Source organism: Silurus aristotelis, assembly GCF_946808225.1.
Source record: "Silurus aristotelis genome assembly, chromosome: 6".
NCBI lineage: Eukaryota > Metazoa > Chordata > Actinopteri > Siluriformes > Siluridae > Silurus > Silurus aristotelis.
In genome coordinates, this window is record NC_139579.1 from 27,732,331 (window position 1) to 27,759,564 (window position 27,234).

The 27,234-nt window shown below is 37.0% G+C and overlaps 1 protein-coding gene across 19 annotated transcripts in view; it reads left to right on the forward strand.

The window, feature by feature from the left end:
- Positions 1–27,234, forward strand: part of smoc1 (SPARC related modular calcium binding 1) — a 58,309-nt gene that overhangs the window by 21,557 nt on the left and 9,518 nt on the right. For 3 of the 19 annotated variants that reach the window (XM_083544728.1, XM_083544740.1, XM_083544742.1), the window contains exons 6-15: positions 2,530–2,580; positions 3,316–3,363; positions 4,607–4,669; positions 6,954–7,010; positions 7,137–7,217; positions 15,299–15,491; positions 18,615–18,691; positions 19,808–19,913; positions 20,662–20,906; positions 22,122–22,155. In XM_083544728.1, coding sequence (XP_083400854.1) covers positions 2,530–2,580; positions 3,316–3,363; positions 4,607–4,669; positions 6,954–7,010; positions 7,137–7,217; positions 15,299–15,491; positions 18,615–18,691; positions 19,808–19,913; positions 20,662–20,906; positions 22,122–22,155 — 955 coding nt within the window. Of the gene's footprint in view, positions 1–2,529; positions 2,581–3,315; positions 3,364–4,606; positions 4,670–6,920; positions 7,011–7,136; positions 7,218–15,298; positions 15,492–18,614; positions 18,692–19,807; positions 19,914–20,661; positions 20,907–22,121; positions 22,176–27,234 lie in introns of all 19 variants that reach the window. The other 16 variants (XM_083544739.1, XM_083544741.1, XM_083544730.1 and 13 more) reach the window with 11 other exon arrangements.

Genomic DNA, 27,234 nt, shown 5'->3' on the forward strand with positions numbered 1-27,234 from the left:
CTTTTACACTATAACATTGACTCACAAGGCCACTTGGAAAGTACCACTTTCATATAATGAAGGCACAGACAGATGCAATTGCAATTTGGCCAGTTTTTACTGAAAGGCTTACAAACTAATCCAGAGCGTACTCCAAATATCAAAGTCCAAGTCAGGCACAACATCAGGCGGTCAGCAAACAATGTATACAAAGTAATCCAGAGACAAGTAGCCACAAAGCACAGAGCACCGAGCAAAAGATCAGACTAGAGAAGAAAGCACGAGAACAAGGCTTAGTATAGACCCAATTTAAACAGCACGGATCAGTGCTGTTTGTGTTGAACAAATATCATTGTTCTTATGGATTCATGTCCTTAATATTAAAAGAGGTGTGTGAAAATGAAAAATTGTGTGTCTTATTAGAAGCTGGGTGATTGTGAGTGTGTGTTTTGCCAGTGGTAGTTCGTGTAAGCCATGTCTATCGGCCATGTGGGATGCTGGAATCATTTTTCATAGACCTGACAACAACCATGTCACCCCCTAAAATATATCAAGTAACATATTTCTTTTAATACATTGTTAAAATGTCTTAAATGCATTTATGGTATTAGCAGGGATGATAGGTATAAGTCATGTTTTCTTAGATTCATTGTGGCCAAATGAATGATGGTTATTCTAATAGTGTCAATTAAGAAACAATTAATGATCGCATATGTGTGTGAACAAACAGAACATACACACATTTTTAATTATGATTTAAGTAGCCTGACTTCAGTCGTAGTCAAATCTACAGTGGTGCTTTTCTATATATTTCTAGCAATTTATTATTTTTTTAATCATCTCTGCATAACGCTAAATGCCACTAATGCATAAGTATGAAGCCCAAAATATATATATATATTTTTTTACGCAAGCCCTAAAAGTAGACAAAGTGAACCTAATTGAGCAAATGAGCAGAAAATATTAACGAATGGCAATTTATTTTTTTATTCTCCTTAGTTTGTGCTATGATATAGTTCCTCAAACACGTGTTGTGAAGATCAGACATTAATAGATTCCTGTTCTGTGAAGAAACTAGAGGTGCACATACTTTTTCTACTCACAGATATGTAATATTGGATAATTTTTCTCAATAAGTAAACAATCAAGTATTTTTGTGTAGAGCCAGGTGCACACTGTGTGATTTTGGACACGATTTGGTCATCTGAGATAAATTTTGGAAATCCTAAAAGATTCCTGTTCCTTGGTCTTTGATTGATGGTTTGACATGTTATATAATATACAGAAGCGCCTCAGCTGATGATGCAGTTTGCGTGAACTTTAAAACCACCGATGGGAAAAATGTCAAAAAAAGTCATGTGGACAGTATAACAGAAGAGATACTTATTGAGTTATAGAGGAGTGTTTGTATTATCAAGTCATATCTTGATCAAAATGAACGCTACAAATTTGCTGCTAGCCAAACTTAGCGAGAGAACACGGGTCTGAACGTGTGACAGATCGATGACTTAAAACTAGTCTTTTTCTTGTGCGTGCCAGTCTGGTCAGTTTTTGTCTGCTGTACAGTCTGACATTATGGCAACTGAAATGTGTGACTCTTCATAATAGCACAATGTGCTCCCGGCATTATATTGATTGGGTTCACTTTGTCTACTTTTAAGACAGAAAAATCTGACGATGTATCGGATTCATGCAGAATTTCTAAAGGGTTCAGAAACTTCCAAGCACCACTAATGTCCTCGAGGATGTTCTATCATAAACGAGTCTGTTCAGCATAACCTCAGGACCTTTCGTTTGATCCAGGTCCGAGTCTTTATTGGAGTCCCTCTGTTGTTTAACTTCAGCCACCACCGTGTTTATTTTACCCATCTTGTGTTTGTGCACTGCGTCTCCGCTTGATGGATGTTGCGGCAGAGTTTCTCGTGCTTTCTCTTTCCCCTGCGTCTCAACCGCCTCTTTCCACGGCACTTTTTCGCCAAATCGTACCATCGCAACAACAACAAATAAAAAACAAAAGCAGTCGCTTTCCAGGAAACATGTTTAGAAGGGAAAAGGGAATGGGAATACTTTGCTGTAATCGCGATCGTTTTCCTGCGAAAGATAAATCCGTGGACATTTGCCAGGAATAGATTGCAATATGTCCAGAGCACCTGTTTCTAGTCTAGTCTCTTTCTTCTTTTTTTTCTTCCGCCATGTGTTTTTAAACCACATAGCTAAGAGATATGTCACACTCGACTCGAGCTTCTATAAATTCTCCAGACTGTTTTACATTGTTGATCATCTCACGCATTACGATATTACACAGGCGGCTTTTTTTTTTTATTATTTTTCAATTTTTTTGGAATTATTGCTAATGCTCTCTACCTGGAGCCCTGCTTTCCTGCATATGATCCAATTATATCATTATATTGTTTCTTGGGAAAGCAACCGCTCATTCTTCCATGGATATATGCAGAGAGCAACCAGTAACAAAATTGCAGCAAAAAAAACCAAATACATTATACTAACAAATTATGGCAAAAAAGTTAAATATCTCAAACACGTTTTCAGGAAACTTCCATGAGTTTATGGGAACTCATACTGGGACAAGTGAAATGACAGGTAGTAAATTCTACTCCGACTTCGCGTCTCGTTCCCGTTGCAATTGGTGTCATTCTGATTTGGTGGATTTTTACGCATGCCTACTTAAAAATGTGCATGCGCCTCGATCTACTCACTGACCTTGCACAATATCGTCACTGCAAATATCATAACTGCCTGTGATCTATATTTAATGATGTCAGTATGCACCACTGATATCTCTTAATTTTAGGTTTTTTGTTTTTGCTTTTTTTTTTGTTTAGTTTTTTTAGGGGAGGGTTTCGGTCTTTGTTTTTTATTTTGAAACATGGTTAATAAAATGTGTTTCAAGTACATTGTATGTGGAATAATTTCAGAGTAATCTACAGTTAATCCCTGTTAAAGTCATGCATGACAACAAATCCCGCACAAATCGGCCTTTTGTTACGTTATTGTCGTATCTGGGTGAGGTTATAGACAAGTCACAGTTTTTTTTCCCTTGGCTGTACAATCTTAGAAAATGCACATCAATCTTTGGTTAAAATGCTGCTCAAAAGAGGTCGTGTGAAAACACTCCTACAACCAAATTTCCTATCCAAAAAAGACCATTTACAATGAACACAACCCACTCCAGTGACCTCGTATTCAAACCATAAAGAGTGCTTTTTTTTTCTCAGACTGTACAGCAATATGTGCATGCTTTTTTAGAAAATGTGACTTAGGTGTTTGTGTTCTAATTATGATGCAAACTACTAATACTGTGCTCTATTTTAAAAGGTTCAGTAACTGATAAACCTCCAGGACCACCTGGCTCTGGCAAAAAAGGTGAGATGAGATCTACAGAAGCTGTGTGTGTGTGTGTGTGTGTGTGTGTGTGTGTGTGTGTGTGGGTGTGGATTTATAGAACATTCAGTACACAATATAGATAATGATATTGTGAGACACACACTTGTATACAATATCTTTGGATGTATTAGCATTCAATCTTCCCTTTACTTGAACTAAAATTCCCAGACCTGTTCCAGCATGACAATGCCCATGTGTACAAATCCAGCACTATGAAGATATGCTTTACATAGGTTAGAGTGGAAGATCTTGAGTGGCCTGTTCCTGTATCCTCTGATCCCAACAATATTGAACACCTTTGAGTGTTCACCTCACCTATATCAGTACCAGACTTCATTGAAACCTTTGTGGTTGCATGAGCACAAATCTCCACAAGCACACTCCAAAATCCAGTGGAGCATCTTCCAAGGAGAGTGGGAGATCTTTTATTATGACTGTAAATGTGGAACGGGAGGGTAATAAAGCGAATAATGTTATGGTCAGGTGTTCACAGTTTTTTTGTCCATGTAGCATATGACATTTATTTCTTTATCATGACGTTATTTTATTCCATTCGTCTTTAGTCAGCTTGTTCAAGAGTTTCTATTCTACACCTATTTTACAGGAAGCAAATTCTTTGTATTGAGCTCAACTCCATGCTTATGCAAGTAGGTGCTTGGCTTCTCTTGGGCCATAAAAAATTAAAACATATTTGTGTTGTTAACTTTTATAACTGGTGCAAAGACTTATTGCTGATCAAAGCCTTTGGATTGATGTTCCTACTTCTTTCTCTTCCATGATACACAATGAAATCTCAAACCGCTCATCCAGAGGTTATAAGTAGCCAAGATGCTCTGGAAAGCTAGACATTTACAGGTCCTGGGGGCAGTGTAGCTAGAGTGCAGAAAAGTAGAATTAAGTGTGTATGGAAGAGTTTAAAAATTCAAAGTTGTCTTCAGAATTTCATGTTTATAATCTTGTTATATTTTGGCTACATTATGAAGTACCCTTGGAAATATAGCTAGGGCTTTTTAAACACTTTCACCTGAACTTTCTGTTCATGATGATTATGGCCCAAGCCTGGTCTTACCGAACTCCACATGGTACTCATGTCACTCATGCTGTTCATGTTCATGACTTATGTAAGTGCATCTCATATTTGGAATAAAGCCTCATTCCTCGACCGCATGCTAGAAAGTTTTACTCCTTCAATTAAAAAATTACATTTTTGGTTCCTGGGCAGGATCCAGTGCAGTGATCCTGGACTACCTCTATGCTACCCACCACATTCCTAATCTACCGAAAGGTATGGTGAAATATGTTTATTTATTTATTTATTTTTAAATAGACGCATGCATAATCAGAAGTATGGAAGTCGAAATGTGGAAAAATTTCAACATGCCCAAAAATGTTTCATTTGTGTAAATTGACGATGAGGTGTGGTCACTGCTTAATACAACAATTGTATGTAGGGAGTTATGTGAAGCCAAAATAGAAGATAGAAATCAGTGCCAAAACACAATGCAAAATTAAATGCAAAAACAAACGTACACATACCAGAAAGTAAGAATCTCTGCAGAACAGTGATGATACGTAATGATCAAGAAAAATGGCAGCATGCCTGCACAATTGGACATCACAACTAAAATACAAGTCATACATTATATGGATAAAAGATTGTAAACACTTGACCATCCTATTCCACATTTAGTCCCTGTTTGCTGTTGTAATAAGCTTCACTCATTTAGGGAAGATGTACCACTAGATTTTGGAGAGTGCTTGTGGAGATTTGTGCTCATTTAGCCACAAGGGTGTTAGTAAAATCAGGTACTGAGGTCAGAGCTCTACAGCAGGACACTCAAGATCTTGTACTTCAACTCATGTACACTATACAGTATCTTCATGGAGCTGGCTTTGCACACAGGGCCATTGTCATGCTGGAACAGATTTGGGTCTCCTTCATATGAAGGGAAAATTGAATGCTCAATATATATTTATTGAGCATTCAATACACTTCATTATATATATATATATATATATATATATATATATATATATATATATATATATATATATATATATATATATATATATATTTGTCTAATTGTTTCGTTGGGCAGGAGTAATATTCAGATATAATATAAAAGAACAATATTGTAATATAACAATACAATTTTAAATTTCAATCATCCTAGCTTTTTGTGTATTCGACTGAGAATAATTTTACACAGAGTTAAACAGCAATATTTCTGAATGTATTATGTGCTTTTTTATGGGTTGTACAACTCCAATTCCAAAGAAGTTGGGACACTGTGTAAAATGTCAAAAAAAATAAAAATAAAAACATATTTTATAAATCCATATTCTGTTGACAATAAAAACAAAAAAACATGTTTTAACGCAGAATATATACCACATTAAGGAAATAATGAGGTTATCTTGAGTTTTAAGGCTGCAATAGGTTTTTAAAAAGTTGGGAAATTGCCATGTTTAACAATGTAGATTAGAATAGCCTTTATCCGTCACATATACATTAAAGCAGAGTAAAGTTCTTTCCTCGCATATCCCAGCTTGCTCAGAAGCTGGGGTCAGAGCGCAGGGTCAGCCTGCATACAGCAACAACCAACCTTCCTTCAGTAACCCAGCACCTTAACCACTACCACTCCCCCATGTGTACCATCACATCTTCTGTCTGTGTACATCTGTGAACCAAGGAAACCAGTTGTTGAATTTTTGGGAGCGGAATGTTGTCCCATTTGTGTCGAGATTCTAGCTGCTCAACATTTCTGGGTGTTCTTTGTTGTGTTTGTCATTTCATGATGCGCCAAATGTTTTCAAAGGGTGAAAGGCCTGGAAAGCATTTGTTGCTTTAAAACCTGTATCTACCATTCAGCATTGATGGAGAGTTTCCAAATGTTCAAGCTGCCCATTCCACAGGGAAAATGACCTTGTTTTCATTAAAATGGTACATTTCCATTGTTCTATGCTTTTCTTTATATTTTACACAGTGTTTCAACTTTTTGGGCATTTGGGTTGTCTTTAAAATGGCATTTAGCATACATTTAAAAAATATATTAAATGCACTATAGATTTGAATGTTACAGAATTTTACATGTCAGTTGGAAGGATTTGTTTACACTCAGTGAGGTTTTTGAGTGGAGTGTCCTTTTCGAATGGCAGCTGCATTCCCTACTTGCAGTTTAAATCCTGACCTTGTGTGTAACCCAGCCTTTTATACCAGCTGATTATAGCATTAGCTTGACTCCCTTGCATGTGCTCGATGGGGCCCAAAATGCAGAGAGCTGAATGCAATGCCACATATCTGGGTAAGTACTGTAGGACACAACAGTCATGATACTGCTCAATATGTCTATAAATAGAAAAATAGCCACAACAACAGCACTGATGATTCTTTCTGTTCTTTGTATTCTCTCTACTCCTCCTGTATGTCTTCCTTTGAATCCTTTCTATTTCCTGTGCTCTTGGCCGGGCCATGTGCAAATCCCAACCATTCAACAGTTCTGGAGAGTAGATTGTATTAACCTCAATAATGGTAGTCTCTTTCCGGTTCTTTCTCACCCTCAACCCAGATGATGGCTCCAAACCCACACCCACAATGGAGACCTATATCATCCCAGATGGTGACGGTAAGTCCATCTCAGAAATAACGATTGCAATCCTTTAGGTGATATCTCGGATTATTCATGTGCTAGAAATATGAAGAAATCCTAAAGAGTGCTCTTGTTTTTTTGTTTTTTTTTTGCGATATACAGAAATTACGGCCCCCACATTGTGGAAGAAGCATCTGCCCTACACCAAAGATAAGCAGAACAGCTCCAGCAGCAGAAAACCAGGTGGGAGTGCTCATACTATTTCTGCTTATATAATTCTATTTTCTACGCACTAGATACATTGATTAGTTTCCGGTATACCTTTAGATTGTATCATCTTTGAATTTGGATTATTCTCTCTCTCTCTCTCTCTCTCTCTCTCTCTCTCTCTCTCTCTCTCTCTCTCTCTCTCTCTCTCTCTCTCTCTCTCTCTTTCTCTTTCTCTCTTTCTCTCTCTCTCTCTCTCTCTCTCTCTCTCTCTTACTCATGGCTCTCCTTGAGGTCATTGATGTGTCTTATTTTTGCAATTTCCTTTAGACGTTTATACTTTTGAAGGTAGAACAACCTTCACCCTGGCAACAATTTTGTTTAAGGTTTATTTTACTTAGCTTTCTTTCACCAAAAATAAGATTTACAGCGACAGCAACTTCTCCATCCAAATCATCACGAAAGCCAGCAAATGACTTCTTTTCAGACAAAAACAAATGTAAGGATATAATGGTCTCAGTCAAACTTTTTTTTTATTTCTGCTTTTGTGCAAGCAGATTTTGAGCAGCAAAGCAGGCTGAACTCTCTTATTTCAGCTGCCTCAGCTGCTCTTTTATTTATGGATGCCTTAGCTAATATCTTATCGTCTCAACGGGAACACCTTACGGTTCGGATTTCGGGAGGTTACAGACAGCATGCAGTTTTCCCAGTGGCAAGCTGGAAAGTAAGAAAGGCCACCCTCAGTCCCAGTTTGACATCATTCAATACACTGGCTACTCCGGCTGTTTTCCAGGAAGAGAAATGAGAATTTGAGAAGCCGCTTGCTAAACTGAACAAAATGACAGAAGTCACAGGAATGGCATGAAATTATTGGGCTTGTCTGAAGCAATTAAGGGCTTAGATTTGGTGTCTTTTGTTCATCAACATTTGCCCATGTGCCTCTACACCCTAAATGGGCTTAAAATCCCAATCAACAGAGCTGTTTACAAAGAGAAATAATGGCTCCAGGTCAAGAACTTTTTCATCTTTATAATTTCATTACAGGCAGGGGGATATTAAGAAAAAGCCATGGCCAGGCATCCCATATACAAACAAAGCACTTACTTTTTAATTATGGACAATGGAACTCATCAGAAGAAAAGAGATGTAACAGATCATATCACATCTCCTGTGTCCGGTGACCCTGATGGGGATGATCTTGCTGAAATAAGTGAAAGCGTTTCTTCACTCTGTATCAAAGTCCCCTGATGAAAACATCACCCCAGAGATCAGTACTTTGCCTAACCCGAGTGCAGTGGATCAAACACAGCTCAAACGTTTGTGCTCTCTTTAGACTACCTATGGAGGGAAGGATTTTACTTGTCCTTTTTTTCTTCAAACTTCTACTTCAACTGGGGTCAGAGCACAGGGTCAGCCCCTAATGCAGAGTGGGTTAAGGGCCCACCTTAGGCAGCTTGAACCTTCTTAACAGTAACTTAGATCCTTAAACACTTCATTATCACATACTGTACCAGTTATTTAGATGATAATACATTTCTAATTTCGAGCGTAAAATAAATTCGAATTTAATCTTTTTAATAAACTTTATTTTATCTTACGAAGCCAAAATGTTCACTTTGGCGTTAAAAAATTCTCTAAATGCTTCCTTTGTCAGTATTATCATTAGCTTCACAAAGTCAAGGGTATATTGAAACATTTCATTTCACAAGGCTTTTCCTTCTACAGACAGATAGATTTCAAAAGCGTCTCATATTAAAGCAGTTTTGCCAAAGCATTAAAGTGATGACGATTATACAATATGTTTGGTCTTGTTTTAGATTCAATATAAAACATGTCCAGGAGTGGGAAACCTAACTCTGCTCGGATTATGGTGCCTGTCTGTCTCTCTCTTTCTCTTTCTCTTTCTTTCTCTCTCTCTCTCTCTTCCTCTCAAGGCTCTCCTTGGGGTGATTTGTTTAGTGTGTCTCTATTCTGCAATTTCCCTCATATGAATACGGCGCCCTCTGGGCATGCCCTGTCAGCTCCACGAGGCTGGGAGAGTTTCACGCCTTGGCAGGAAAAGGGCGCAAGAGAAGATTGGATTATAGTCTAGGAGAGATTTGTGATTGAGAGCAGAAGCAAACGTACATTATGTACGAGTATGTGTGTGTAAAGCATTTGCATTTGAAGATTTCAGTAGCACATGGAAAAACTGTTTTAAGACATGGCTGTGGGATCACTCTGTGTTTATTTTGCACACATCAGTTACAGTTGGTAACGAGGGAAAAAAAAACTGTTTATCTTCTCGTCCACCATGAAAGGTTTCAGGGCATATTGTGGTGCAGCAAACACTCCGTCAGTGTAGCGTAAAAACTGATTCGTGCTGACAGCTGGTTGGGATCCCTTTCGAGGATCCTCCTGCTTTTGATTAACATGTAATGTAATGAGATGAAGAGTAGACCATCAGTCATATGACTGGTGGTAGTTTTGGGGCAGTTGACAGAGGCTGTGGAGTAATGTAATGTAAATGTAACTTCTCATGCATGAAACCCAAAGGCCATGCGGTGGTTTACAAGAGAGAGCGAGAGTAACTTTGAAATTGATTTTTTATCTGCAAGAGATATCAGCATGGGACACTTACTATATTATGAGTTGATAATAACGTGTGATAAATTTTGCATTATGTGATTGTGTCGGTGGTAAACTACAGTATATGGACAAAAGTTTGTAGACCCCTGACTCTAGAATTGGTGCTTTTTGAACATCTCATTCCACTTTTAATCCCCATTTGCTGTTATAATAACCTTGAGATGTAGATTTTGGAATGTGTTTGCTGGGATTTGTGATCATTCAGCTACAAAGTCATTAGTAAAGTCAAGGTACCGAAGAGGGTGAGGAAACCTGAGGTGCTGTCAGCATTCCAATTCATCCCAAAGGTGTTAAATAGGCTTGAGGTTAGAGATCTATAGCAGGCCACTCAAGAAATGTAACGTCTTGCTGAATCAGGTTTGGGGCACCTAGTACAATTAAAGGGAAATTACAACTAGTTGCAAAAAATTGCCATTGCATACCCTACAGTATATGGCTGGACAACTCAGGTCTCCCAACACATGTAGTGTATGCGATTTGGGGAGATACTTTATATTTTGTATAGCTTTACATTATAATTTAAAGACCCAGGTATTTTAGACATTGCGAGTAACAATCTAAAAGACCTGTTTTAGAGACCCATTCGGTTAGCCTTCACAAGTTGTTTAATGCCAAAATCAACACATGGAAATCTCCCATTACAGTTTAGTTTACTGGCAGTTACTCTCCCAATTAAGGGGACTGTCAAAAGAAATTTCCCGTCTAATTCAATTTAATTTATTTTATTTGTATAGCGCTTTTGACAAAGAAACTTTGCAGAATTAAACAGAATGGGTTTACAAATTTTTTGCGTCATAAATTTGTCCCTATAAACTCCCTGAGATTGTAAAAGGGAGACACCTTGAAAGGAACCAGAGTCAAAAGGGAACCCATCCTCATCTTTGATGACCCCGAGTGTCTATTAATAATATTTAAATTGTGTGATGGGTGCTTGAACGCAAAAACTGTTCATGGCAATTGCAGCCCTAATCCATTGTAGAAAACTGTTTAGAATAATTATAGTCCAAATTCCTTTTAATGTTTTTTGAGTGAGGACTACCATCTATACCACTTGAGTCAAAACTACCAATTGCTGACAACAGCACTGTTTGTAACACAACATTTTAAATCGATAAAATGTTTAACGATTGTTCGTCTTAGCGCCAATGGACTCCAATACAATAAATTAAATGACCAAAAGCCTGTGGTCACCTGACTGTAACACTCATGATCTGTAAACATTGTATTCCAAATGTACCGTAATTTCCAGACTATTAAGCGCACCCAAATATAAGCTGCACCCACTGAATTTTACAAATATTTTTATTTTTTACATAAATAAGCCACACCTGTCTATAAGCCGCAGGTGTCTACACTGAAACTAATGAACTTTACACAGGCTTTAACAAAAGACAGTGTCTGTTACTTGGTGTAACGGGTGAAATATGTTGTGGCTCCTTTAAGAGCAGAGTGACATTTTGGGAATAGCCTGCCGCCAAATTTTCCGGTATTACTGCATGTGTGCAAGACCGAGGAATATTTCCTTATTATTTTCCGATGCTCATTTTTAAGTTTCTTTGACTAACCCGTAACGATGTTGCCAAGAAAAATAAAAAAGCACGAGGAAACCTGTCTGTGCTTATATGATTTCTGTTGTAACTGGAGTTAGCGAGCATTTCCTTAACCCAGACTCAACACGTTACAACGGCTTGTATCTAAACAGTAGCCGACCAAGAAAGTCATTGTTCACTGTCTTCCTCCTTCCTTTTACAACTATTTCTCTCGGGAGTTTATCTTTTGGCATCGCCGTGCGTTTAAAAATTTACCATCGGTGAAGCTTTTCTTCCGATGCCGTGCAGCTCAGAACACAGGTGAAGTGCGTTTTTTAATGCCCGTTTGGCAATTTTATTGGTCTAATGATATGCTCAGTTTTTTTGGCTTGAAGCTTGTGAAACCCGGAAAAACCCAGGAAAAATCTATAAATTAGCCGCTTTGTTGTTTTAGCCACGGGGTTCAACACGTGGGAAAAAAGTACCGGCTTATAGTCCAGACAGTGGTATTGCGGTTCTTGAGAATTTTGCACTAGGTCCATAAGTGTGTACATGGTGTCCTATTTTCTGATCTGTTATACTTTGGCTCATTGTTGGAGACTACTATGGAAATCCAAGCACTTTCCTGAAAGCTCACGTTTCTCTTTAAATAATAAACAACACATAAATAAATAGAATGACAACAATTTAGTTCTTCTCTCAGTTCTTTTGTTCAAAATACATTAGCAGAAAACGAGGGTTGATGGCTGAATTCATGACTGTTCAGGAATCTGTTTAGAGTATTGGGAGTAGTAAAAAATGCTACATTTTTTTGTAAGTTGTAAGGAACTTTGGAGCGACAGCAACTCATAGCAGCTCGGAGCAGACTTGCACTCATGCTCAGATGGCAACTGCTTCCTGAAAACAGGTCCAATTTCATCCTCCCACACTACCTCAGCCCCACAAATACACACACATATACACGCACACCTCCCTTTCAGCCAGGTCCCACTTAAATGGCCCTAGGACTGTTCCAGAACATGTCAGTACTGTCAGGCCGTGATCCAGAACTGTTTGTAAAGGACGCAAAAACAAAAACACTAGTATTTAGTTACAGCCAAAGAGGTCATATATCATGTATTCCAGTCAGTTTAAGACATCCCTTTGGCTTCTGCAGCCTCTGCCTGGCCCATGGCATGGTCTACCATTTAAAGTCCCACAGTTCCTTCTTTATTTGAGAAATTCTCCTTACCCACAATATAAACTCAATAAGTAACACAAGCTTGTACAAGATTACTTGGGTCAATACATTGAGATTTTGAGAAGGGGTGGACATTGGAGTGTTTCTTCAATTTAGGTGGGATGGTCTCAAATGGGCATGTGGAGTGTGTATGTATATGTGTGTAAGTGTGTACTCTACAAGCTCCTGTTTGTTTTATTGGTCCACCTGGTTGAATAAGAGCTTTAGAGAAAAAGAGCACGACAAAGTGGCTGTTGTTTTGGATACTCTTTGTAATCACTCTATTGAATTAGCAGTGCTGCGAAAGCCCTACTCTCTACGTGCACAGCTAGCTAGATTAGCTTCAAGGTGTTGTACAGCACTGTGGCACTTCGCCTCTACACTTCCAGCAATGTGCTAAATGGATCCCAACATAAATAGAGATTTATGAGACAAGGCGTTAAAACATTTAAACAAACATCTGTTAAGTGTTAATAATGGTTGGAAGGGGGTGTGTGTCTGTGTGTGTGTGTGTGTGTGTGTGTGTGTGTGTGTGTGTGTGTGTTTCAGGCCTTAGGTAAAGGTCAGGGACAAGAGAATATCTTCAAAATATTTCCATCACCAAGCTTCTGCATGTGCTAATTTAAACAAGCACTTCCACTTTCCATCCACTATCTTGCGTCAACGCTGGATCTTATCTGGCACTCGTAGTCAGTCTGAATCATCCATGAGGAGAGTAGAGCTCTATGCTGTATAATTACAACCAATAGAGCTGACAACAGTGCCATAAGCTTTCCTTTTATCTCTAAAAACTCTTCATTTTCTCTTCCTGTCTTTGCTCCTTCTTGTGTCATGTGCATATCATTTTAATTGTATCCTGCTGTATCGTTAAACTTCCTAATTAGTCCGTTTTTTTTTTTTTTTTTTTAAATGGCTTCCTAACTTTTGTTTTACTTCCTGGTTTTTGAACTTTGTCTGTTTCTCCCCTTTTGATTATGGATTATCCTCATGTCATGCTATAGTCTGTTTTGTGATCACTGGTTTGGAACTTTGACAATGATCTCTGATTTGTCCCTTAAAAGTGTCGAGCACTGGTGTCCTGCTGTTTTTTATATACTTCTTCTCCTTCTTTCGGCTGCTCCTGTGAACTTATCACGTTGTATAATGCGTAACTATGGAACTGAAAGCGTTTTTGGGATTATGTCAAGAAACTGCTGCAAAGTAGCTGCTGTGTGTGTGTGTGTGTGTGTGTGTGTGTGTGTGTGTGTGTGTGTGTGTGTGTGTGTGTGTGTGTGTGTGCGTGTGTATGTGTGTGTGTGTGTGTGTGTGATAAACACCCTAAATTTGGTCTGACACAATCAACATGAATTTAGAATCAGAATACTTTATCGATCCCATAGGGAAATTGGTTGTGGTTGCTCACAGTAAAAAAAAGATAAAGTAAAGATAAAAGTAAAAATAAAAATGAAAATAAGAAATATAAATAATTTATATAATTGGAGTTGAGCTGCTTGCCTTTAAACTGTTATATAATATCAGTAAAAATACAGGGTGGCAGAAGACCATCATGAGTCTTATAAACGGTTTTACAGCGAAATCTTATCACCCTCCACACACTAAACCACTCCACTGCTCCATTAGAACTAATGGCAAGGGGTTATAAACGAGGTTGCACTGTTTCCAAACAATTGCCGACGTACCAGGGTTACCAACTCCTACTTCCAAAATGTCCCATTTTCCTGCGCCACCTTATACTTCTGTCTCTGGGTCGTTTCAGGGTTTGTTCATCATGACAACCAAAGACCTATTAAAACAGGCTTGGGACGAATTTCTAGGAAATATTTCATCAAATATATTACTAATTACACTGCATAGAGTGAATTGCAAACTATACTGAGGTTTAGAATTGTTTTGTGTAGATGTATGACATAATCCTAATTTGTCCCTTTTAGTTTGACATTATGATGTTGAGAAATTACTATTGTGGATTTATATTTTGCTGTCTCAACTTTTCACCTCTGTCGAGTAAACATACCCCCTGGGATTCCAGTGACTAGTGTTCCTGTCCTTTCCTCTATTTGGATCTGCCTGGTTCATCCTGATGTCCTACCTCTGGATGGAGTCCCTCTCACTTGAGACCACTCTGTGCAGCTGGGGATGGTTCTACATCTACAGACTATAGATTCATAAAGCCTCTGAGCAACTCAAGAACTTTGAGGACCTGATTCGGACTGTAATTAATATCAACCGTCTACTACAGTGGCTCAGGACAGTTTCCATGAAAAGATCTGCATTAACACATCTATTACTACACACCTCAACAATGTCATTACAATGAATTGGACATTCAGGGTCACCCAAATGAGGATGGGTTCCCTTTTGAGTCTGGTTCCTCTCAAGGTTTCTTCCTCATGCCATCTCAGAGAGTTTTTTCCTTGCCACAGTCACCACTGGCTCACTCATCAGGGATAAAACAATTATATGGAACATACTTATTGGCAATATATTTTTATAACTTTAATTACTTACACATTCTTTTATATAACCTTATGACCACTTTATCTGTGTAAAGCTGCTTGGAGACAGTGTCCATTGTAAAAAGCGCTATGCAAATAAAATACAATTTAATTCAATTCAAATTGGTTCGTATTATATTCAGCTGTAGCAATTCAACTTTTTTCCTCCTGTATTAAAAGAACGTTACTGAAAGTTCCAGTGTTTCTATAAGCTCCATTCTTTAATCGCATTTATTTTGATTCTAGAGAAAGTTCCTTCTTGTGACCAAGAGAGACAGAGTGCGCTTGACGAGGGTCGGCATAACCCGAGAGAGGGCATCTTTGTCCCAGATTGTGGGCCGCTGGGATTGTACAAGCCTGTGCAGTGCCACCAGTCCACCGGTTACTGCTGGTGTGTGCTGGTAGACACAGGACGACCCATTCCTGGAACTTCAGCCAGGTAAATACAGGACATAGCGCTAAATCATTTACACGTTTAGACCACAGTGCAGGGTTAATCACTTGCCTTTTTATATACTGTGTTTTCGAAATAGTCCTTTGAGTTAATGCATATTTTTGTATTTGAGTTGTCTGAGTAAATCAAAGGTGTGTCTCAGTTTTATATTTTTGACTTGAAAGCCATTTTTTGTGAATAAGCAGCAGCATACAGTATCCAGTAAATCCTGTGCTACTGGTTTGCATGCTGAATTGTTTATGGAATTAAACCATTAAATACATATATGGGCTAATATTAATAGATTAATGATATCTTCATATTACAGTTTATTTTTTTTCCAGACAGAGCCTATTGGAGCAGAGAGATTTCTGAATTCATAAAATTATAAATGAACATGGAGTGAGCTGTAAATGTTAAATATGGGTGCTTGGTATAGTTATCCTTTTTTCCATAGTCACGTTTTCTTTTCTTTAAAAAAAAAAAAAAAAACACAAAAAAAATAACTATATTGATCTTGTACTTTTACTCATCATTTTCTATCCTTTTTATCTATTCTTTAGTTTTTATATTCATGATCCAGTCCCAGGCCATGCAAGACTTGCTTCCAGGTTGCTAAAACCTTTCGGGGAAAATGTATTTAAATATGATGCTGTATTATTTATTGTGCATTTTGGCCATTTAAGAGCACCTATCTAAATTTACATATAGCATGATTTCAGAAAACATCGTTTACATATGCAACAGGTTCTGCTAATTCTGATCATGATTGTTGAACATTCATCTCTCAAAATGTTCTTTAGTGGATCTTAAGGAGTATGTAAGAAAAATCCATGCAATAGCGATAATTGGGAGACAACTACTGACTTGGGAAACAAGAAAGCAGTCTTTAACTGAAAAAATAAAGACTCGTATTTGAAATATGGGTCCGTCTCTACAGGCAGTTCACATGCTCCAAACCCCACGTGTGTAATATGTGGTAATACATTAGCTAAATAAGTCAACAGAGCCCTCAAAATCCCTTCTGCCTCTTGAAACTCAGCAGCATTTAGAGACAAATTATTGGATTATTTTATGTATATATATATATATATATATATATATATATATATATATATATATATATATATATATATATATATATATATATAAAGAGGCACCAAAATCCGCCATTTATATATATATATTATCAGAAATTATATATATGCAAATATGGATGCTCTATGCAAATGTATGTGCAAATGTGCATCATGGCGGATTTTGGTGCCTCTTTTGGGATTTGTATCCGTAAAACAAATGTTTACTGATTAAATATTTTTTTTTTTTATGTATCTGAGTAAAGAAAGGACGTTGTAAATATTTAATACTATTTTTAATAAAAATGGTGAAACAGCAATGCGTACTGCATTTATCACCCGTTAATAAAATTTGTGCCGTCAAAATAAATTTGCGTTAATTTTGACAACCCTAATATATACAGTACAGACCAAAAGTTTGGACACACCTTCTCATTCAAAGAGTTTTCTTTATTTTCATGACTATGAAAATTGTAGATTCACACTGAAGGCATCACAACTATGGATTAACACATGTGGAATTATATATGGAATTATATACATAACAAAAAAGTGTGAAACAACTGAAAAATGTCATATTGTAGGTTCTTCAAAGTAGCCACCTTTTGCTTAGATTACTGCTTTGCACACTCTTGGCATTCTCTTGATGAGCTTCAAGAGGTAGTCACCTGAAATGGTCTTCCAACAGTCTTGAAGGAGTTCCCCGAGAGATGTTTGGCACTTGTTGGCCCTTTTGCCTTCACTCTGCGGTCCAGCTCACCCCTAAACCATCTTGATTGGGTTCAGGTCCAGTGACTGTGGAGGCCAGGTCATCTGGCGCAGCACCCCATCACTCTCCTTCTTGGTCAAATAGCCCTTGATGCCTTCAGTGTGACTCTACAATTTTCATAGTCATGAAAATAAAGAAAACTCTTTGAACGAGAAGGTGTGTCCAAACTTTTGGTCTGTATATATATATATATATATAGTACAGACCAAAAGTCCCTCTCCCCCTCCTGGAGCTTGGAGACCCTTGGTCTAGATCAGATCTTTTTCACAAAGGGCTGGTGTGGCTGCAGGTTTTCATTCCATCCAATCAAGGGCCACACTTGGTTGGTTGGAATGATAATCTGCACCCACACCAGGCCCTTTGTGAAAAAGATTAGATACCCCTGGTCCAGATGCTTCATCTCACACACCATTACTCAAGACAAATCTGGTAACCTCATTGGCATGAACTACACGCTGGTCAATTTTACCCATCAAAATAATCCACAAGTAATGACAAAATAATGACAAAGCTTCTTAAGCAGCCATGAATCTGAATATTTATTAAATATTTATATATATCTGAATATTTATTAAATAAAGTCACATATTGCCCTGGTGACTGCAGTTTTTGTATTGTCCTAGTATTTGAGTAAAGCTTATGGTTTGAGTGATCGCTTTTATTGAAAAATAACGGAAAATGCTCATGCCTTAAACACTTACTTTTAGATCACTAAGCATTTTTAGAAGTACAAAAAATTTCACCAAGAGCAAGGTCCATAACAAAAATATTCATTCATTCATTCATTCATTCATTCATTCATTCATTCATTCATTCATTCATCCATTTATTAATTTATTCATTCATTCATTCATTCATTCATTCAGCTAATTCTCACTTATAAATCTTAAATGCAGACTTCATAAATGACTATATAAGACAAGGCATGTTGTGCAAAACAACTTAAAACTGCTGTTTTTTGAAAAACCTCTCAAGCATTGCAAGTCACTAGGTTTATGGCTTCGCTTTAAAAATGTTCCTGAGTCATTACATTTGATGAGACAATAGATGTTTTCCCCTAAATGTCCAGGTTTTTATTTTTGTCTTGGCTCGGGTGGCTTTTTCCATTCCCCCGATTTCCCGGATTTTATTCTGACTATTGTGTCTTAACTAGTTAAAAATCTCTCTTTTCTCTCTCTCTCTCTCTCTCTCTCTCTCTCTCTCTCTCTCTCTCTCTCTCTCTCTCTCTCTCTCTCTCTCTCTCTCTCTCTTTCTTTTTCTCTCTCATCGTCTGCTTTCTCTTAGATATAAAAAGCCAGAATGTGCAGTCCGCCCCCCTGTGTCAGATATGGAGGATCCTTTCAGAGACAGAGATCTGAATGGTGAGGACTGCTGCCTGTAAACCCACTGTGTTAAACAGAGACAATAATCTCGCTCTATACTGTAGTCGTGAACTTAAGTGTTCGGTGTCTGTTTGCGCTCACTAACACGATTTGGGAAACGGTTATGGGATTATTATAATTCCCATGTGTTGCCACCTCGAGGTGGTCTTTCTTTCAAGCGAGAAGCTTTCACAAGGGTCCCGGGTCTTTTCAGTGGTTTCTGCTCCTTTCCTTTCCTTTGGTTGATCTACTTTCTACCCTTCATTCAAAGTTGCATTATAACTGCTCTTTAATTCCACATCTGGTACATTTACAGAGTAAAACATGGCTCCTGACTGTGCAGCAGATGTGTGTCGTGGTTTATGGCTGGTTGGAGAGGGGCTTCATTAAGAGGCGGTGGGATAATACAGGGTGTTTTTTTTTTCTTCCTCTGTTTTATGTACTCTTCCTATGTAACTTGTCACTCTTCAAAAAAAGATTCACATCCTTTTATGTAAAATATGACTTTTCTATCTGGAGACGTGATCTAGCAAGGGTCACCTTCCTGAAACCTTCCTGTAACTTTTAAAAACCAAACAAGGAAGTAGCTAAAATATTTCGCATCCATTGAGGAGTTTGAAACGGTTCAATCGGATTCACCTGCATGCAACAAGACCCCAAACTGCCCCAGAGGTCAAACAAGAGGAACAGAGGGACTGGTGCACAGGGAGGTCAGATAGAGTGTGAGAGAATGCAAAAGCAGTGATTTTGGGGGTAAAAGTGGCTTCGTTTATGTTCTTGTGTTTGAAGTTGCTCTTTGAAAGACATAATTAGGCTGAAAACACTTGCGGTTAAGGCGTTACATCTGGAGCAATTAGGCAAGATACTAGCCAAAGTGTTGCGCAATGCTCTATAAAAAGCTGGATTATGTCACCTTGCATGTGTCTATTTATTTTATTATTCATTCATTTATGCATGCAGACACCCACATCTATTTTGTAAAGCTAACGTTAAGCACTTTTGCACAACTTTCTCAGCGTATCTGACTGTAAGCCAAATTAGCAAAAACATTCTGCTTTTTTTTTCATTGTATAAGCTTGTGTGGTCATGTAGTTCCTCTTTGTTTCAATCTGACAGGCTGCCCAGATGGCAAGAAAGTAGAATTCATAACCAGTTTGTTGGATGCTCTAACCACAGACATGGTAAACACCATTAACTCACCTACTCCCTCTGGTGGCGGGAGGTAAGATGCTTTTTATTTATTTTTTAGATATGCATAGCAATGAATAAATGTTAAAAATGGTCCTATGATGCAACTTTTAAATAAAGTATGTATAACCTATATATATATATATATATATATATATATATATATATATATATATATATATATATATATATATATATATATATATTCTTAAAGTTTGGAATTATTTAAGATTTCAATAACCCTAAAAGGATAAATTGACCCTGATAAGACTTTTAAATACAAATAAATATAACACTTGAATGCATAAATATTAATTTGAAGTAAAAAATGTAAAAAAAAAAATTACAAATAAAAATAATTTTCAATAGTGAAATTAAACCTTTTTTTTTATTATTTATTTATTTATTTATTTATTTATTTTTTATTATTTTAAGTATATCAGCATTTTATTCCTTTTGTCTGTCCAGCTTTTTCATCCTGATCATTTGTTGACTTTACTCAAACAGATCATCTTCCAAGCCTACAAATTTCTTGCTAATACGATCATCACCTATATCATGCAAATATTTTGCTATAAACATTCTCAATATTTCTGCATGATTTCCTTCAAGTATCAAATGATAACTGCACATGATTAAGGCACAGGATTTTTCTTGTATTTCAACACGTCAATCTTATTTCATACGCACTACTAAAGCGTGCTGATGTTTCCGAACATGTTTTGTTTTATGCGTATATGCGTTGCATGATAACCGTCTTACCCTGCAGAAATCTTGTGCAGATTTGCAGAGCCTGACCCGAGCCACACTCTGGAGGAACGTGTGGTTCAGTGGTACTTCTTCCAGCTGGACAACAACCGCAGCCACGACATCAGCAAAAAGGAGATGAAGCCCTTCAAGCGTTACGTAAAAAAGAAAGCCAAGCCTAAGAAATGTGCTCGCAAGTTTATTGATTACTGTGACCTGAACAAGGACAAGGCCATTTCTCTGCAGGAGCTGAAAGGATGCCTTGGGGTCAATAAAGAAGGTTAGGACAATAAGAAGTGAATCTATAGGCAGAACTGGGGATTATTGTGATATGTGAATTATTTAAAATATCATGTTATTTAATAAGGGGGCATTTATTTTGTGCAAAACAAAATAAATATATTAAAGATTGCATTCTAATGTTATAGTCTAAGGTAAGAGTTAATTCCTGGCTAATGGACTAATACTTATATCATATACTTATATAATATCATTGGTGATATAGTAAAGCTTTTTGTAGAACGACTGCCACAATAAGGGTTTTTTGTTTTGATTTTTTGCATTAAAAAAAACATGTTTAGGAATGTAGGTTTTTGTGTTTTGAGAGATTTTTAAAAGAAGATTTCAAGCTGTCATAACACGAATTAGAACCTAACTTGACATTCCATAACATTATATGTAGTTAAAAATAAATTAGAATTGAAAATTGCTGTGGTGAAAGAGGAATGAAACCTTAAAATGAAAACAGGACATGGAATTTAATAGAATACAGAAATAACTTTCTTCCAATGTGCGTGTGTGTGTGCGTGTGTGTGTGCGTGTGTGTGTGGGTGGGTATATATATATATATATTTGGTTTTTTTTGTTGTTGTTTTTTTTTTGTTTTTTGTTTTTTGTTTCTTTATTTTCTTTAGATACTCTATATACTCCCCGTTATACTCTATAGTCAGACTTACTTTTATACTTTTTTTTCCCTTTCATGTTTACAAGTCAGACAGTCAATAAAAGCATTTCACTATATATCATACTCTGTATGAATGTGTTTGTGACAAATACAATTTTAATTTGAAATAAGAAATTAATTGACTGCAAAATAACAAAAATAATGAATTAAACTGCAATTTGCATTTGTAACAAATCTGGTAAATTTTTTTAATGTTTTGTTAATGTATACGTATTTAAATGTTATATAACGCTACATTTCATATTAGTTACATTATATTACATTAATGTAAGAAATTACTGGGAAATTGTATAAGAAAGCTTTTCAAGTTAGTTCTGGACACTCAAGAACTCCTGAGCATTAAATGCAGTCCCACAAGCAAGTTTCATCTCACTGCTGAAAGTGTACACTGATGGAAAAAGACAGCTAGCCTTGCAAAACGTTGTTTAAGTTTTTAAGCCTTGCAAAAAGAATTTGTGAGTAATGGAGATAAGTATACGTCTTTCAATCTGTTTCTCTGACTCTCTCCCTCCCTCTCTCTCTCTTCTCCAGGTACAACAACAAGCAGCAGCAGTCAGGGGACAAGGCAAGGAACTAATTTGTTCAGTAAGGCCACACTAATCGCTTTCACTAACATGAGTGGGTGCAGATGGCTCTGAATATCATGCATTAACATTCAGAATCACTAACACAGAACAGAATTGCAGCATGTCAGCGAAAGGATGAGTGTGTGTGTGTGTGTGTGTGTGTGTGTGTGTGTGTGTGTGTGTGTGTGTGTGTGTGTGTGTGTGTGTGTGTGTTGGCAGAGCTAGAAATAGCAATTCATTTGGATATATGTGTGTCGTAAGGAAGATGTTTAGAGGGTAGTGTTAATATTTCATGCTGAAGAAACTTAGCGCAGGTAAACAGAGCGTAGCAGGACAGTCAGCCATTCAGTTTAGCTCAATAGCCCAGTCTGCGTGGAGCAATGAGGTAGTGGAATTAAAGGAGGCAGGGTCATCATGTTCGACTGGGAATAATTACTCCTTGCCCTTAGTTGACCTGAGCATGCAGGCCTGTTTGAGGAGGATGCACCTGTTTCTATGCTCAAGTGAAACTACATGCTTAGCTGTCCCACCTCATTAATCAAAAATCACTAGCCGTGGTATGAAACGTTCTGTAATTTGTATTGGATTAAAACCCGTCTTTTCTTTTACTTTTACAGATATGAAATGACACATTGTTTGGACTGAATGTAATCATTCTACTGTTACGAAACCCCAAATTATGAGGATGCGATTCTTTTTTATAAGAACTAGCAATCAAGACGAGGGGGTTCCACCCAGTCACGTGTCTTTCTCTATGTATATTTTTCCGTTCGCTCTCAGAATGCTGTATATTCTAGGAACATAGTGAAACAGCAGATCATGTTTGGATCGCATGTAGGAAAATGTTGCGCTAAAATGGATGCTCATGGAAGACATCATCATCCTCCAACACACCCTAAAAAAGACAGTGCAGGTTTATATTTATTAGCGGCCGGATAGCTTGTCTACGGATTTTTATTCCCTCTATGGGAAGGCTACAGTTTCAGACTTCTCCCATGTCACCTGTTAATTAGGATTCTTTTTATTATATTGGTTGTATTTGATTTCTGTGTACTGGGGGGAAAACAATTTACATTTTAAACTGCCCGGACGAATTTATGTTACGGAGCTACTGCTTTCTTAGTTTTTTTTTCTTAGCTTTTCTCTTCTTTCTTTCCCTGCGAGTCTGATTTTCTCAGCCTGAGAATCTCTATCATAGTTTGCTGGTCACTACGTGATGACAGGTCCTCAGCCCACTGCACTCAATTCTTCTCTGTCTGGTGGGATTGTCTCGTTATTAGGAGCGTCGTGTCTGTTTACCCTGGCCTGCGGGCTGCTTCAGGGCCAGCGAGGCCTGAGCTCATGTGTTTACCCTGGCGCTACGTGCTTCACACTGAAAAACAGTGGCTGAAAAGGGGCATAACATCAGGCAAGGCAGCATATGGCCAGACATGCCAGGATAAACATCAGGTTCATTTGGACAGCCAAGGGGGGTTTCTTTTGCCCCCTGTTCACTGGTTTGCTTTAGATCCCCATAGACATGCATGCCTTCCCCAGCACACAGTCGGGGATTGATTAATTGGCGCAAATGTCTTCGAAATAGACAGTTTTATGTCAGTTCACTGGAATACACTGAATTGAAAATTGATGAGTATACTCAAGGTTTGGGGCGCACAGCTGGCAAAAAATCTAAGACACGATGAGTGCGAGTGCCCATTTTCCCGAATCTGGCAGCAGCCGAAAGCTAAAATGGACTTTTTTCCCTTTTTTTTTTTTTTCTGTTTCTGAGCACTGTAAGTATGTTGGCTTAAAGCAATACTCTGTATCTGTAGCAACACCACCATTCCCACAGCGAATAGTTGCCTTTACACCTTGAAATCTCTCACTCACTTTATTAGGCTGTAAGCATTTCGGAGGCTGCAGCCTTGATTTGTGAAATAAATCGGTTTTTCTTGGCTCGGTTTTTCACCCAGTGTCGGATCGAACAGATCAGGCCGTATTTAAAAAAGAACTCTTCTAGAACTGTCTACAGATTTTAAGAAAATAAAAACTTCGACCTCGAATAGTTTTAAAACATTGGCTAATCAAAGTTATTCAGCGTCGTGAGACTCTTAGAGAGACTTGCACGCTGCTCAGATATTTGTGATTTGGGTTCATGTGAGGAGCAGAAGAAAGACCAGAGCCACTGCCTGACAGGTTTATGTAACCAAAATACATATATCATTCAATACACATATACATACATCATGAATTTACATTTTTGTCATTGTATAAATACAAATTAAATCTGACAATATTAATTAGAGGTCGACCGATATGGGTTTTTCTCTGGCCACTGCCGATATTTAGATATTGGGGCAGCCGATGGCCGATATATGATGCTGATTTTTCTTTCCTCCTTCATGCAATAAAATCTAATTTACATGATACAGAAAACTGCTTAAATTATATACAATACAGTTCTTACTCATTCTCTCTCTCTGTTATTCATTCTATCTCTCTAAATGCTATTCTCATTCTCTCTCCAAATGTTATTCTCAATCTCTCTAAATGTTATTCTCATTCTCTCTAAATATTATTCTCATTCTCTCTCTATATGTTATTAGTTTTCTCTCCAGATGTTATTCTCATTCTCTTTCCAGATGTTATTCTCATTCTCTCTTTTCAGATGTTATTCTCATTCTCTCTCCAAATGTTATTCTCATTCTCTCTCCAGATGTTATTCTTATTCTCTCTCCAGATGTTATTCTTATTCTCTTTCCAGATGTTATTCTCATTCTCTCTTCAAATGTTATTCTCATTCTCTCTTTAAATGCTATTCTCGCTTTTTCTCCATATGTTATTCTCATTGTCTCTCCAAATGTTATTCTCATTCTCTCTCCAGATGTAATTCTCATTCTCTCTCCAGATGTTATTCTTATTCCCTCTCCAGATGTTATTCTCATTCTCTCTCCAGATGTTATTCTTATTCTCTCTCCAAATGTTATTCTCATTCTCTCTCCAAATATTATACATTTTCTCTCCAGATGTTATTCCCATTCTCTTTTCAAATGTTATTCTAAATCTCTCTCCAGATGTAATTCTCATTCTCTCTCCAAATGTTATTCTCATTCTCTCTCTAGATGTTATTTTCATTCTCTCTCCAGATGTAATTCTCATTCTCTCTCCAAATGTTATTCTCATTCTCTCTCTAGATGTTATTTTCATTCTCTTTCCAGATGTTATTCTCATTCTCTCTTCAAATGTTATTCTCATTCTCTCTTCAAATGTTATTCTCTTTTTTTCTCCAAATGTTATTCTCATTCTCTCTTCAAATGTTATTCTCATTCTCTCTCCAGATGTTATTTTCATTCTCTCTCCAGATGTTATTCTCATTCTCTCTTCAAATGTTATTCTCATTCTCTCTCCAGATGTTATTTTCATTCTCTATCCAGATGTTATTCTCATTCTCTCTTCAAATGTTATTCTCATTCTCTCTCCAGATGTTATTTTAATTCTCTCTCCAGATGTTATTCTCATTCTCTCTTCAAATGTTATTCTCATTCTCACTCTCTTAAAATGTTATTCTCATTTTCTCTTAAAATGTTATTCTCATTCTCTTTCCAGATGTTATTCTTATTCTCTCTCCAGATGTTCTTATTCTCTCTTCAAATGTTATTCTCTTTTTTTCTCCAAATGTTATTCTCATTCTCTCTCCAGATGTTATTCTCATTCTCTCTCCAGATGTTATTCCTATTCTCTCTCCAGATGTTATTCTCATTCTCTCTCCAGATGTTATTCTCATTCTCTCTTCAAATGTTATTCTCATTCTCTCTTCAAATGTTATTCTCTTTTTTTCTCCAAATGTTATTCTCATTCTCTCTTCAAATGTTATTCTCATTCTCTCTCCAGATGTTATTTTCATTCTCTCTCCAGATGTTATTCTCATTCTCTCTTCAAATGTTATTCTCATTCTCTCTCCAGATGTTATTTTCATTCTCTCTCCAAATGTTATTCTCATTCTCTCTCCAAATATTATACATTTTCTCTCCAGATGTTATTCATTCTCTCTCCAGATGTTATTCCCATTCTCTTTTCAAATGTTATTCTAAATCTCTCTCCAGATGTAATTCTCATTCTCTCTCCAAATGTTATTCTCATTCTCTCTCTAGATGTTATTTTCATTCTCTCTCCAGATGTAATTCTCATTCTCTCTCCAAATGTTATTCTCATTCTCTCTCTAGATGTTATTTTCATTCTCTTTCCAGATGTTATTCTCATTCTCTCTTCAAATGTTATTCTCATTCTCTCTTCAAATGTTATTCTCTTTTTTTCTCCAAATGTTATTCTCATTCTCTCTTCAAATGTTATTCTCATTCTCTCTCCAGATGTTATTTTCATTCTCTCTCCAGATGTTATTCTCATTCTCTCTTCAAATGTTATTCTCATTCTCTCTCCAGATGTTATTTTCATTCTCTATCCAGATGTTATTCTCATTCTCTCTTCAAATGTTATTCTCATTCTCTCTCCAGATGTTATTTTCATTCTCTCTCCAGATGTTATTCTCATTCTCTCTTCAAATGTTATTCTCATTCTCACTCTCTTAAAATGTTATTCTCATTTTCTCTTAAAATGTTATTCTCATTCTCTTTCCAGATGTTATTCTTATTCTCTCTCCAGATGTTCTTATTCTCTCTTCAAATGTTATTCTCTTTTTTTCTCCAAATGTTATTCTCATTCTCTCTCCAGATGTTATTCTCATTCTCTCTCCAGATGTTATTCCTATTCTCTCTCCAGATGTTATTCTCATTCTCTCTCCAGATGTTATTCTCATTCTCTCTTCAAATGTTATTCTCTTTTTTTCTCCAAATGTTATTCTCATTCTCTCTTTATTTTCTCTTCAAATGCAACATAGTTCTTGAACAATAATATATAAGGCTAGATTAAAAACTAATGATAAGAATTTAAAGCCCGAGACACACCAAACTGATGGTGGGCCTTTGGGGAATGTCGGGGGTGAGGGTCAAGTGTCAGCTTTAGTTTTTTCTGCACCAATGTCTTTAGTCAGACGGCATCAGCTGTTTTTCGGCAGATTCTGTATGTCGAATCAGCGGGGGAGC